Source organism: Hakea prostrata, chromosome 8, assembly GCF_041222555.1.
Source record: "Hakea prostrata isolate BN-2017 chromosome 8, UWA_Hpros_2, whole genome shotgun sequence".
Classification (NCBI taxonomy): domain Eukaryota; kingdom Viridiplantae; phylum Streptophyta; class Magnoliopsida; order Proteales; family Proteaceae; genus Hakea; species Hakea prostrata.
Genome location: NC_142607.1, coordinates 24,474,644 through 24,489,843, shown reverse-complemented (window position 1 = coordinate 24,489,843; position 15,200 = coordinate 24,474,644). Strand labels below are relative to the sequence as shown.

Here is a 15,200-nt window from a genome sequence, read left to right as displayed (position 1 = left end):
ATGTGAATCTTGCCGCTATGTTGGAAGCTTAGTAGGTTTACATTCTTTGTTGTATTCTAAACATCATATGATTGCTGTATGTACTTCAAGACAGTAGTACCATGTTGCATATCCTTTTGGTCATCATGATTATTTATTCTTGTTAATTACTTATGTGATTGATCATGTTACATTATATATGTCACATCCCCCCAGCCGGTACCCTAACTGACATACCCGGGAGTGTGATCCACAGTCCCGAAAATCAAGTATCGAGGAAATCATCCTCCCACATATACAATACCATAGGTTATGATTCACACACTCGGGTATGCTAGATAGGGTATCGACTGGGTGGATGTGACAAACCTTCCCTTTTCTTTTCTCGCAATCTCTTTGAGAGGGTCGTGGAGGTGCTCGTCCATCTCGCTATTTCAATGCCCTATTATCACCCTGCCTTCCATCCAAATTTATAGGATTAGCTTGTTTGCTGGCTCCCGATGGAATTACTTGCTAACGAATGCTAGCCCTAGTTAACTCATTCATCTCCAACAGTTGTCTTTGTAATTCATTAAACTAATTGATAGTCGCAAACTGGTTGGATGAACTTGCGAGGGCATCATTATGAGGGGTTTTTTACTTTCCTCGTGGTGTGTCCTTCTTATTGACTTTCATTCCATCTTGGTCATTTGGGTTACCCCCAACTAGCAATCCCAATCTAGTGTGCATGATGGCTTTTCTTTTTCTTTTTTTCTTTTTTCTTTTTTTTTTTTTTTTTTTTTTGTTATCAAGTTTCCCATAGACGATGCCAAAAACTGTTATTCAGTGTGCAAGTGAACCAACCTGCAAAACACATACTCAATCGGGTTGGTCGAGCAACGTTTTCGACAATCAAGTAAGTGCAAGAACACAACGTTAATAAGAAAGCAAGTTGCAATCTCTCTATGCTAGAGGAGGTAACTTTAGAATGCATAATTGTTTATGGTGTTTGACCAAAAAAAAAAAAAATACTTGTTTATGGTGAACGTTATTTATAGACCATTGGAGATTACCTTAGTTGTGCAATGACAGAATTCAACTTGAACTCTATGATCGCTCCTAATTTCTCCTAAGGAGTGAACCCTTATTTGTAGAGAGAATTTTCTTTAGTACAAAGGCACTTTTTATATATAGGAAAATTGGGGATGGAGTTATTACATATGCCGCTGGAAAGGGTTGAACCCATGATCTCTCTACTGAGAAGTGAGGTTCTCAACCGTTCCACTAACCCTCCATTGGCTACAGAGAGAATATTGCTTGTATTGTGATCGTGGAGCCCAATCTAGACTCTAAGAAAAATTCAAGCTCCCTAACCTGGTCAAACTCGTTATTCTTGACTTTAAGGAAGTTGGTTAGAGCTTAAAGTGTGTACGTTGCTAAGCGCGAGTACCTTAGTTCATACATGGTCTGACCAGGGGTTTGATAGGTTTGGTTCATCCCTATTCGAACCAAATCGGTCCATCATGGATTGTCCGTATCGTAGGCTTTCTTTAAGCAATTATCCTTTGCCAACTTGAATGCCCCATTGGAGTTGCTTACACTAACACCTGTCAACGCCAAATTAGGTAAAAGAAATTGAAGATAGAAATCATACACGATGATGCAAGCTTCTATGCATGGTCACAAGCACATAATCAGAGTAACAAGGCTTAAAATATGATTTTTTTTTTTTTTTATTGTGTAACAAAAACACATACACAAGTTATGTAACTAACCCCAAAGCACAAGCTCAAATACAACAGACGAAAGCCCTAAAGGGAACAACATCACTGAACAGAAGAACTATTATCTGAGAATTCCTGTGATTTTATCCCATCAACAATTCAAAAAAAGATAAATAAATAAAGGCTTCCAAGGATCTGATGTACTGATGACAAAGCAGTAGGTGTCCTACAAATTTGAAATAGAACTAGGTTGCTTTGATGGTGCTGCAACACCAATTTGATGGGCCCATGAAGATATCAGATGGTGGGCAATGGCAAATGGTCCCGGGACGAACATGGGAGCAAGTTCCCCGCTTTCCACATTGAAATCTGATGACAAACTCTGCCCTTTCTCTACACCCTTACACATTTGCTCTACCTTGGCAGCAGCTGTTCTTTGTGCTTTTTCATATTCAGCAAAGGTCAAAGCTTTCTTGATGTCTTCCCTACTGTGCCATTCAGCATCTATTGGGGGGGGGGGGGGGGGTAAAAGTCGATGCAATTAGGCTATACAAGAAGTCCATAAACTTTAAAACAGTATCAATGAGCTTCCAATTGATAAAAACATGGAGAGAGCTTTCTTAAAAGAGCCAGTATACGTGACAAATCATTCAAATGAGTGTGAAAATGCACCCCCCCCCCCCCCAAAAAAAAAAAAAAAAAAAAAAACCCACAAAGAAACTCCCTTGATACACACACATACATATATAGGTAACTAATCTTTTTAATCATGCAGAGGCATGCAAACAAGAATCACTTTGTATTTTTGTTGTATCCTGCCAGATAATAACAGAAAAATAGGATTCAGTATGGTAGATAACACCTTATACCATTATGTGGGCTTCTATCTGGAATAACTTTACGCAAGACAATTTACTAAGATGCGCTCACAGTGACAGAAAGAAGCAAGATCATGAACCAATCAAGCTTTCAGCTTCCTCTTTTCACCACAGTGAAGAATGTTTGTCACCTTCGGGGTGTTTCTTTTTTCCCTAAAATTAGATCTGTAGATCAGATCGGCACTAAACCCAGGTGAAGGGGCCCTTTCTTATAGGAATGCCTTCATGATTAGGGGAAAAAATGAAGCTGAAGGAGTGACCAATAAAGAAGAATCATCACTAGCATCAGCAACATGAGCCTGAGAGGATGGTGCTTCACTTTCCACCATGCCTCGTTCTTTGGGATATCTATGAGATTTCCATTGGGTTCCTTGGTGTTCAGTGGGCAGCTACAGTAATCACAATAAACCACCCTTTACCAAAACCAATAAATTGTCACATCAGGTTCAGTAGCTGAGGTAAGAGCTGAACTGGCAGAGAGTCTACATAAGGGACTGCTGGTGTTCCTCATGTTGAATCATTTTGTATGCCTTGTGGTAAAGTTTTCCCACCTAAGAACATGGACACAGATCTTATCATACTCTAGGTTCAACTCAATAAGGAAGTCATAGACACATTCCGTTTTGTGCTCAGTCCAAAATGTGCAGCCATCGTAGATGGTAGAAATCTAATGCTGCCATAAATTTTTAAGCGCAGGTAATAGGATGGTAAACTCCTGCATAGTTGTTCGACTATAAGCATCCCAAAATTCCTTGCCAAGTTCAACAGAAAACTAGGACTAACTGAGGGTTCCATGGAATTCCATAAAGACGACATTACAAGGGCATCACAAGCCATCCATTAGTAGCCAAAGCATCTGACAGTTTCGGAATATCACCAGGCAAGTATCCCAAGAGGTCATTGCTCTGAATAGTTAGCATGCAAAGTGTGGGACCAAGTGAGCAGAGCCCATTCAACTTGGTTGGTACAATTGGAGAGTAAGGATATGGCCATGGGTGTGCAGATGGCCCAGCAGAATACCTCCTACTCCTACAACGGTTGCCGAATTTTTTTCCTTTGGGCATCTGTGGTAACAACAACAATAAGCCTTGTCCCAATTAAATGGGGTCAGCTACATGGATTCTTGCCCTCCAATCAGTTCTATTCAAGGTCATGCTAGATATAAGGCCTAAGCTATACATATCCTTTCTCACCACTTCTCCTAAGGTTATATTAGGTCTACCCCTAGCTCTTCTAGTTCATTCAATATGGATTATATCACTTCTCCGTACCAGGGCATTTATAGGTCTCCGTTGAACGTGGCCGTGCCACCTCAAACGACTTTCTCGAAGCTTATCACTTATGGGAGCAACTCCCAGACCAACTCTAATATAATCATTTCTGTGGTAAAAGGTTGCTAAATTTTCTGTGAAGAAATGAGATGAAGCACACACTTACTTACAGGAGATTATCTCAACAGCATGAAGGCCAATGATCACCAAAGTGGAATTTGGCAACAAGCAAAACTGGCTGGGCAGCACTAGCACTGCATCTAGGCAATCAACAGAGCGTAGCTAGTGCAGCCTCAATTGAATAAGTGCCAGTTAACCAATATCTTGATCAAAATTAACCATTAACAATCCAATAAAGAGCTTCTAGCAATTTCGATTATGGGGTCCACATGGTGGAAGTAGGAAAAACTCCAAACAAGGTTCCTAGGATGTATGATTAAATTGAGTGTCCAATGGTATGATTATGTGGTGGTTCACCAATTTTTAAATAACGTATCGTCAATCCAGACTGCCAAGCAAAATTTGCCAATCGGTTGGACCTTTGATATGGGGTGAATATTTTAGAGATGGGAAACTAGAGTTTACAGGTGTCGATGCACTGTTGTCTCTTGGAGGAATGCAGGCAATAATAGAGAGAGTTGATTCTCAAGTTTTGTTGGTTGGATGGAATTAGTAGATGATATGGGATTTCTTAGCGTTAAGGTCTCAAGGAGTATGAAAAACTCAATAAAATATTTGGAGTGTTTTAAAAGCACCCCGTATAAAAATGTTCAATTCTCATGCACCATTCAAGCAAGCAAGACTTTCATGCACCCGTCCAAAAGGAGTTTAAATTTCAAAGGAATCAATAGCCATCCATTCTATTAAGCCATAGCTGTTAGCTTTAAATTTTTTATGAAATGTCCAAATTACCCGAGGGTGTAATATTACTAAAGTGCTCTATGACCTCAAACCCTTTCTCTCCATCTTCCTTCACCCCCATTCTTCTCTGGCACCAGCACCCGATGTAACCAGGCCCAGCCCACATAAAAAACAATTGAAACAAACCTCAAAAGGTGCATTAGGGGCTAGTCAAATTTTGTTCAGGCGTATTTTTTGGTCATTTTGAAAAATTTCAGGTGTCCTAGGTTTGGATCCCATTGAGTCTAATGTATTGTCTGGACCCTAGATCTAACTTTATTTCATTTTTCTGATCATTATTTTGCACGATATTTGAGACTCCTTGTTTAAGTGAGATTCCCAGTTAAGTTGGGCTCCCACAATTTGAGTCCGCTCCCACAATTTGAGTCCACTACAATCTCCTTATATTTAGGACTCCATATCTACTCTTAGAATTTGGATTGGAGTCCTCTAGAGTTAGTTATAGAGTTCTTTATGTCGAAGTACTTGAGTAGTTGTTGAGTTTGTTGAATAGGCCAATTAGAGTTCTAGTTGGTTTTCCAACTTAGAGTCCTTTCTATTTCTTATTTGAGGCTATAAATAAAGCTCTCTAGCTATGCAATTTTCAAATTGAATTACAAAAACTGAATTTGGAAGAAATCCAGGTCATGGTCTTCTTGGGAGAGCCATGACGGAATTTGACAGTTATCTTTTCTTCATGTGTTCTTCAAACTATAACAGTCATTCAACACAAACAGCAGCCTTCTTCCTCAATCAAGTTTGTACAACCCCAACCCTCTTCCCTACCGTTAGCCACCCTCCCAAACCCTAAGTCCATAAGTCTAATGCCCCTATCACCCTTTTTCCTATTATTTTTGCAATTTTCTGAGATTTTCGGACTTTTTCTTAGACCTAAAATTCAAGATCAGATATATGGCAATCTAATCGTTAGATTTGTTGCAAACTTTAGGAACACCATTCCCCTGACCCTAGTGACCTTACCTCCCAATTTCAGCCCAATCGAACCAACCCAAACCCTAATTTAACCCTAATCCTAATTCCACTGAAACTCTCATTAACTCCCAAACCCTAAACCATTTAAGGGCTAGCATCCCTACTCTCTATCCTACCTTCAATCCAAACCCTAACCTTAAGAGTCCTAAACACTGTAGAAAACCTAATTTTACTTGGAAAATCCACAATCACAGATTGTTAAAAGCATAATATTTTTCTCAAGTTTTTAGACCTAAGCCTACCCTAGACCTTCCCTACACTTACATCCAAAGGTTGGTATCAAATCAGACCTAGCTGTAGGGATCCTTGTCTATTTTTGACTATTGAGTAGAGTTTAGCTGCTGTCCTCTGAGATTTCACCCAAACAGCAAGGGTTTAATCCCAAAGTACTGAAGGTTCAGTTAAAGAGGAGATATTTTGTAAAATCCCTAGGATTTCTAACCTGTTAACCCATGATTTCAAGACCGCGAACCCGGGCCTTGAATCAGCGGCAACTGTGGGCCATTCAAGTTGAGCCTGAAGATTCAAAAGTGGACCCAATACTAGTGGATGAACCTTTTGAGGACTCGACCTTCTCTCCTAGGGTTTAAGAGGAGAGAAAAGATCAATCATGACGGTGTTAAAAGACAATTTTGGCAAGTCCGTAGACCGACAATGGAGAGTCTGATCAACGAGGTAAATATACCCAAATGTAGATATTCAAAAGACCTTTCATTCAAGCCAAGATTCACCGGATTCAGACCTTGGTTGAGGGGTCAACCAAAGGCTGGTCGACTGGACCGATCGACCGCCCCCCCCCCCCCCAATATCGAAGCAAAATTGGGAATTTGTGTTTAAAACCCTATTTTAAGCTCCTATTCACTCCTACATGCATTATATAATGCTAGTGTGAGGCTAAAGCTTCAAGAGGAAGCCAACCACAAGGAGGCGCGCTAAGACCCGAATCCTAGCAGAATCACTGGAATAGGTGAGAATCTTTCAAACCCTCTTCTTTAAACATAAGTTTGTGGGGTTTCTTCACATTAAATGTTAGATTTCGATAGTTGAGGCATGTTAGGGGTAAACAATGTTTGTAAATAGTTTTATTTATGATTCTCGTCAGTTTGTGAGTGGTTTGTGCGAATCCTTCAAAAGATTTTGCATTTTGACTCTCAAAGATGCCCGCTGGCACTTGCAAGAGCCAAAATTTGGGGCTTTTTGATTGAGAATGAATTGGGTCAAATTTATGATACCTTTAGGACCCTATTACTGCCAATTAGACATTCCCAAACTTTCGTTTCGATTCAACTTCGAATCGGTGAAATAATGACTTTTTGCCAAAACTAGGTTGAGAACGGCGGGTTTGAAATCTTATGATAGATTGGATTTTGTGGGATGATTTTGGATATCTTTTGAAGCCCAATTAAGTTCTAATTGATGTCTATTATTTCTCTTATAGGATTAATTTGAGTACAACCATTGACACTTGTGAGTGAATTTGTGACTTTGAAGAACATAAATCAAATAGAAAGGTGAGCAATAAACTAACTGTCTTGTATATTTTCATATCGTTGTCTAAATTTAATTAATGATATCTTGCTTTATTTGGATATCTATTATTATGTGATTGTGTGCGACTTTGTGTGAATGAAAGGTAAGATTATGTGAATGATTATTATTCTTTCTTTTCGAATCTAATGAGAATGATATGAGAATGAATGATATAGGTTGAGATTTAATTCTCTTATTTTATTTTACCAACTAGGGTTATGGGTTCGCCCATTACCCTAGTGACCTTATATGGATGTATCTAGACCTAAGCACATGAATGCTAGGTGTCTAGAAGTGTTAGGCTAGATAACCCCATGAGTGCAACTACCCTTCTAGTAGGGGTATTGAAACCGGTTAACTAGTGATATCAGTAGTTGGGTCCTGTGTGTCAAGCAGACCCACTATCATCTTAGTCTGATAGGTTGCATATAATAGATAAGGGCTCCTAGCACTCAAGACTGGTAACCAACCCGTGAGACGATATGGAGGCCATCTTATCCATTATATGTGGATGATCATTATGTTAAAGAATGGAATCCAACAAATGCCTCTCGTTGAGGATACCATTCATAAGTGGGAAGGTATCAAACCAAAAGGGCATTAGGCATGAGGGGATCCAGACCATATGTAATACAAACTATATGACTTTGCTTTAGGCCTAAGGTTATCCTTGACATACGCCAAATCTCATACCAAACGGTGATGTGAGAGAATGGTGACTTATACCCCAACCATGGCTTGACAGACTTTACCCAATAACTTCAGAAAACCCAATAGACATCACTTGTTGAGGGAGAGTGACTGAGGCTACCTAAAGGAGATTGATGATATACTTAACGCGTGTCTACTATAGAGACTTCATGATAGAGTTCAGAACATCATATCATAATCTTGCATCATCTAATTTATATCCTCAGACCTCAATTACATTGTTATCTTATGAATATGATGTGGAAATTTCTATTTGATGCATGACATGAATGTTGGTTGACCTCAGTGAGTTCTATGGAACTCATTCCTTTACATGTATGTATTCTTTAGATTTCTCTACAGGTTCTAAGGACTCCTCTCAAATGGAGGATTCGTCGCAAGGAGGCTTTTTGGAAAGAGCAATTGAATAAGTGGAAGCGCACGAGGCTTCGTGCCCGTGCTTTGACTGCTCCTACGGGACCGGCCTTTAGTAGTAGAGATCTCTCCATACTTAGGAAATCTCTTGTGCTATTTATGGCACTTTTCTATATCTACACTTGACTTCATTTGAGAAAGGCGAGAGTATCTTTTACCAAGATTCTTGAATATTTTCCGCTGCAAATACTATTTCTTCCTTTGAACTTTGATGTTATAACTTTTGGGTTTGAGTCTTGGATTATTGTAATTGATATTTCAGATTTTACAATTTGATATTTGAGCTTAATTTATTCTTGTCCTTTTGATTATGCTATATCATATATTTGTATGGAATTGTCACTGAACCTAGGTCCTGTAGTGTATCACCCCCACAGGTATTCAGGTATGACCAAATCCGGTTGGGTGGGGTGTGACAGAAGGTGGTATCAAAGCCTTGGTTTTTTCTTTGCTCCAGTGTTCATGAAAGCCGATATGGAGAAGGCTAAGAGGTTCTCAAAAGGCTTGAGACCTACCGTTAGGACTTACATGGCCATTCAACCCATTGTGAGTAATGCACAAGTTGTAAAAGCAGCAAAGAAGATAAGAGAAAGGAGAAAAAGAGACATATCAACTGTAAAGAAGTTCGCTAACAAGAGGCCCAGCCCTTATATGAACAAGAATTAAGGAAGGTTTACTAGGCCCTCACCTTACCCCACTCCTCAGTTTCAACCAAGAGGAGGGATTGGTCATGGAAGTAGCAGTGCCCCAGTGCGCCCAATTGGAGCTACACAGCCATCAGGACCTGTCTATACTAAACCACGTCCTGTCAGTGGGCCCTAGACCAGCAGCTCTGCAGTTTGACTAGACTAAGATGGACAAAAGTCATGAAGTGGTGACAGGTACACTTCCTATTGCTTCAGTTCCTGCATTTGTATTATTTGATACTGGAGCATCACACTCATTCATTGCATCGTCATTCGTGAGGCGTACTTCTTTACCATCTAATAAATTGTGTTATGAATTAGTGGTTAGTACACCCATTCGGTCTATAGTAAAACCTATAATTGTTGAAGGAAAAGACCTAGATGCCCAACTTGTGAAGTTGGAAATGGGAGACTTTGATGCAATCTTAGGCATGGACTAGATGATAGCTCACAAAGCAGTCATCTCATTTCTGAGAAGAAAGTCCAATTCCATCCCATCGGTGGCCCTGTTTTTGAGTTCCAAGGTGATTTGGGAAAACATTGTGAGAAGACCATAGTGGCGACACTCCAAGTCAAAGAACTAGTTGGGAGTGCCAAACTATCTTCATCTATAAAAGATAAGAAAGAAGTGAAGTCCATTAAAGACATTGAAGTAGTGAAGAACTTCAAGGATGTTTTCCCCGATGAATTACCCAAAATACCCCCAGAAAGAGAGTTGGAATTTGCCATCGAACTGGTACCAGGAGCTGCACTTGTGTCCAAAGCTCTGTACAGGATGGCACCCATGGAGTTGAAAGAGCTTCAAGACCAACTAAATGAATTGTTAAAAAGAGGTTTCATACAACCTAGTGTATCTCCTTGGGGAGCTCCGGTGTTGTTCGTGAAGAAGAAGGATGGAAACATGAGGTTGTGTATCAACTATAGAGAGTTGAACAAGCTCACCATCAAGAATAGGTATCCTCTACCGAAAATTGATGATTTGTTTGACCAATTGAAGGGAGCTTCGGTACTCTCCAAAATTGACTTGCGGTTGGGAAATCATCAATTGAGAATGAAAGTAAGCGACACATGCAAAATAGCTTTTAAGACTCGATATGGTCATTATGAATTCAAGGTGATGCCATTCGGTCTTACTAATGCACCAGCCGCTTTAATGGACTTGATGAATAGGATATTTCATGATGTCTTAGATAAATTTATAATAGTTTTTATTGATGACATCTTGATTTATTCTAAGGATGAAAAGGAGCATACCAAACACTTAAGGTTTGCTTTGCAAAGGTTGAGAGAAAATAAGTTATTAGCGAAGTTTTCGAAGTGTGAGTTTTGGCTTTCACAAGTGGTATTCTTAGGTCATGTTGTGTTTACTGACGGAATCAAAGTGGACCCAGATAAAGTTAAGGTGGTGGCAGATTGGGATCAACCCAAGTTGGTTATTGAAATTAGAAGTTTCTTGGGACTAGGGGAATACTATAGGAGATTCATTGAGAACTTCTCTAGGTTATCCACCCCAATGACAAAGTTGACAAGAAAAGGTGAGGTTCGTGTGGAGTGAGTCATTTGAAAGGAACTTCTAAGAGTTGAAGAAGAGGTTGACCAATGCACTAGTTTTGACTATACCCGATAATTCTGGAGGAATGACGGTTTACACTAATGCATCAAAGATCGGTCTTCGTTGTGTATTAATGCAATATGGGAAAGTGGTAGCTTATGGATCACAGAAACTCAAGGAGTATGAACACAACTATCCCACTCATGACCTTGAGTTGGCAGCGGTGGTCTTCGCCTTGAAAATATGGCACCACTACCTTTATGGAGAGAAGATAGCCATATTTACCGACCATAAAAGCTTGAATACTTCTTCACTACCTTTATGGAGAGAAGATAGCCATATTTACTGACCATAAAAGCTTGAAATACTTCTTCACCCAGAAGGAGTTTATATAAGATAACATTGGTGGTTGGAGCTAGTAAAGGACTACGCTTACGATATCCAGTACCATCTGGGTAAAGCAACTGTAGTGGCCGATGCTTTGAGTAAGAAGAGCACCCGAGAAGTGATTGATATTAATGCACTTAGCAAGCCTTTGTGTTAAACTCCATCATGGAGTTGGAGTTAGAGATTGTACCGAAAGGTTCCAATGTGATCCTTGCCGCTTTGACAACAAGGCCTACCCTAAGAGACAGGATCATTACCTTACAGCCTTCAGATCCATTATAACAAGAGAAGTCCTTAAAAGGTAATTGATTTTTCTTTATCTTCTGATAATGCTCTAATGTACATGGGAAGATGTGTGTACCGAAAAATGAAGATCTTAGAAAAGAGATCTTGGGTGAGGCACATCACTCTTGTTTCACCATGCATCCCGATAGCACCAAGATGTACAAAGACTTGAAAGAGCACTATTGGTGGGTCGGTTTGAAGAATGATGTTGAGGACTTCGTGGCCATGTGTGGAACTTGCCAAAGGGTAAAAGATGTTCGACAACCATTTGCAAGTCTTTTACAACCACTCCACATGCCAAGTTGGAGGTGGGAGGACATTACAATGGACTTTGTCTTGGGCTTGCCTCAAACCAACAAAGAAAATGACAGTGTGGGTAGTAGTTGACAGACTGATGAAGTCGGCACACTTCATTCTTATGAAGATTACCTTCACCATGGACAAATCGGCAAATTTATGTGGATAATGTGGTGAGATTACATGGTGTGCTAATGAGCATTGTGTCGAGTCATGATCCAAGGTTCACATCAAGATTTTTGGAAGAGTCTACAAAAAGCTTTGGGGACCCAACTAAATTTGAGCATAGCCCATCATCCCCGAATGAATGGACAGTTTGAAAGAACCATCCAAATCTTAGAGGACATGCTTCATGCTTGTGTAGTTGACATGAGTGGAAGTTGGGATGAACACCTAGCACTGGTGGAGTTCGCTTACAACAACACTACCAGTCTACCATCGGCATGGCACTGTTCAAGGCTTTATATGGACGGACATGTAGAACTCCCCTCTATTGGGATGAAGATGGAGAGCAAAGAATTTTGGGCCTTGAGTTGATAGAAGCCAATGGAGCAATAGTTGACTTAATTAGGGAGGCTCAAAATAGCTCAGTCTAGGCAGAAATCTTATGCAGACAAAAGAAGAGTAGATCCTGAGTTTTGCGTAAGAGAACGAGCGTTTTTAAGGTCTTACCAATAAGAGGTGTGATGAGGTTTAACATTAAGGAGAAGCTCAGTCCAAGTTATATTAGTCCTTTTGAAATTATAGAGAAAGTTGGACCGGTTGTGTATCGGTTAGCACTTCCGACATCCTTGTCAGGTGTACATGATGTATTCCAAGTTTCTATGCTTTGCCAATGCATAGAGAACCCGAAACACCTATTTGCACAAGAACCCGAAGGATTGAGTGTGGATTTGTCATATGAAGAAGAGGTGCTGAAATTTTAGACCGAAAGGACAAGCAACTCTGGAATCAAACCATACCTTTAGTGAAGATTTGGTCGAAGAATCACACAGTTGAAGAAGCCTCATGGGAAAAGGAAGATGAAATGTGAGCGAAGTATCCTATCCTCTTTGGCACCTCAATTACATCAATTTCAAGGACAAAATTTCTTTTAAGGGGGGAGGAATATGAAATCCCTGGATTTCTAACCCATTAACCCATGATTTTAGGATCGCGAACCCAGGCCTCGAATCGGCGGCAACTGTGGGTCATTCGAGTTGAGCCCAAAGATTCGAAGGTGGATCAAATACTAGTGGATGAACCTTGTGAGGACTCAACCTCTCTCCTAGGGTTTAAGAGGAGAGAGAAGATCAACCACGACGGTGTTAAAAGACGATTTTGGCACGCCCGTAGACAGATGATGGAGAGTGATTGACGAGGGAAATATACCCAAATGTAGATATTCAAAAGACCTTTTATTCAATCAGAGATTCACCAAATTCGGACCTTGGTTGGTGGGTGAACCAAGGGCCAGTCTACTGGACCGACCACCCCCCTAATATCGGGGCAAAATCGGGAATTTTTGTTTAAAATCCTATTTTAAGCTCCTATTCACTCCTATATGCATTTTATAATGCTAGTGCGAGGCTGAAGCTTGGAGAGGAGAAACCAAGGTAAAGCTTGATTCCCAACCACACGGAGGCCCGCCAAGACCAAAATCCTCACGGAATCATTGGAAAATGTGAGAATCCTTCAAACCCTCTTCTTTAAACATAAGTTTGCAGGGTTTCTTCACATTGAACGTTAGATTTCAGTATTGAGGAATGTTAGGTGTAAGGAATGCTTATAAATAGTTTTATTTATGATTCTCGTTAATTTGTGAGTGGTTTGTGCGAATCGTTGCAAATGATTTCGCGTTTTGACTCTCAGAGACACCCGCGCACACTTGCGAGAGCCAACATTTGGGGCTTTTTTATTGAAAACGAGGTGGGTCAAATTGATGATACCTTTAGGACTTTATTACTGTTAGTTAGACATTCCCAAAGTTTCTTTTCGATTCGACTTCAAATCGGTGGTGAAATAATGACTTTTCGCCAAAAGTAGGTTGAGAACGATGGGTTTGAAAACCGTATGACAGATTGGATTATGTGGGATGCTTTTGGATATCTTTTGAAGCCCAATTAAGTTCTAATTGATGTCTATTATTTCTCTTATATGATTAGGATTAGTGTGAGTCTAACCATCGACACTTGTGAGCGAATTTGTGACTTTGAAGAACAAAGATCAAATCGAAAGGTGAGGAATAAACTAATTATGTCATATATATTTTCATACCGTTGTTTAAACATCATTGATGATATCTTGCTTTATTTTAATATCTATTACTATGTGATTGTGTGTGACTTTGCAAGAATGAAATGTAAGAGTATGTGAATGATTATTATTCTTTCTTTTCGAATCTTATATTGGTGAAATGAGAATGAATGATATTGGTTGAGATTTGATTCTCTTATTTTATTTTACCAACTAGGGTTGTGGGTTTGCCCATTACCCTAGGGACCTTATATGGATGCATCTAGACCTAAGCACATGAATGTTAGGTGTCTATAAGTGTTGGGCTAGATAACCCCATGAGTGCTACTACCCTTACAATAGGGGTATTGAAGCCGGTTAACCCATGATGTCAATGGCTAGGTCTTGTGTGTCAAGCAAGCTCACTATCATCATAATTTGATAGGGTTGCATATAATAGATAAGGGCTTTTGGGCGCTCAAGACCGTTGACCAACCCGTGAGAGGACATGGAGACCATATTGACCATTATATGTGGATGTTCATTAGGTTAAGGAATGGGATCCAACAGATGCCTCCTGTTAAGGATACCATTCATAAGTGGGAAGGTATCAAACCAAAAGAGCACTAGGCATAAGGGGAGATATCCGGACCATATGTAGTACGAGATCGTATGACTTTGCATTGGGACTAGGGTTATCCTTGACACGTGTCAAATCTCATACAAAACGTTGATGTGAGGAGTGGTGACTTATACCTCAACCATGTCTTGACAGAGTTTACCCAATAACCATGAAGAACCCAATAGACGTCTCTTGTTGAGGGAGAGTGACTGAGACTACCCAAAGGAGATTGGTGATATACTTAATGCATGTCTACCATAGAGACTTCATGATAGAATTAGGAATACCATATCATAATCATTCATCATCCTATTTATATCCTCAATTACATTGTTGTCTTATGAATATGATGTGGAAATTTCTATTTGATGCAAAACATGAATGTTAGTTGACCTCACTGAGTTCTGTGGAACTCATTCCTTTATATGTATGTGTTCTTTAGATTTCTCAGGTTATGAGGGCTCCTCTCAAATGGAGTATTCGTCATAGGGAGGCTTTTTGGAAGGAGCAATTGAAGAAGTGGGAGTGCATGAGGCTTCGTGCTTGTGCTTTGACTGCTCCTATGAAGCCATCCTTTATTAGTAGAGATCTCATCGTACTTAGGAAATCTCTTGTGTCATTTATGGCACTTTTCTATATTTACACTTTGATTTCTTTTGAGAGAGTCGAGGGTATCTTTTACCAATATTCTTGAATATTTTTTGTAGAAAATGCTCTTTCTTTCTTTGAACTCTGATGTTATAACTTTTGGATTTGAGACTTGGATGATTGTAATTGA

General features: G+C 39.8%; 1 protein-coding gene across 2 annotated transcripts in view; it reads right to left on the bottom strand.

Annotated features, from left to right (window-relative positions):
* Window positions 1–1,703: 1,703 nt before the first annotated feature.
* Window positions 1,704–15,200, bottom strand: part of NUDX19 (nudix hydrolase homolog 19) — a 68,509-nt gene continuing 55,012 nt past the window's right edge. For both annotated transcript variants that reach the window (XM_089164573.1, XM_089164572.1), the window contains one exon: window positions 1,704–2,186. In XM_089164573.1, coding sequence (XP_089020699.1) covers window positions 1,909–2,186 — 278 coding nt within the window. In that variant the 3' untranslated portion in view covers window positions 1,704–1,908. The remainder of the gene's footprint in view (window positions 2,187–15,200) is intronic.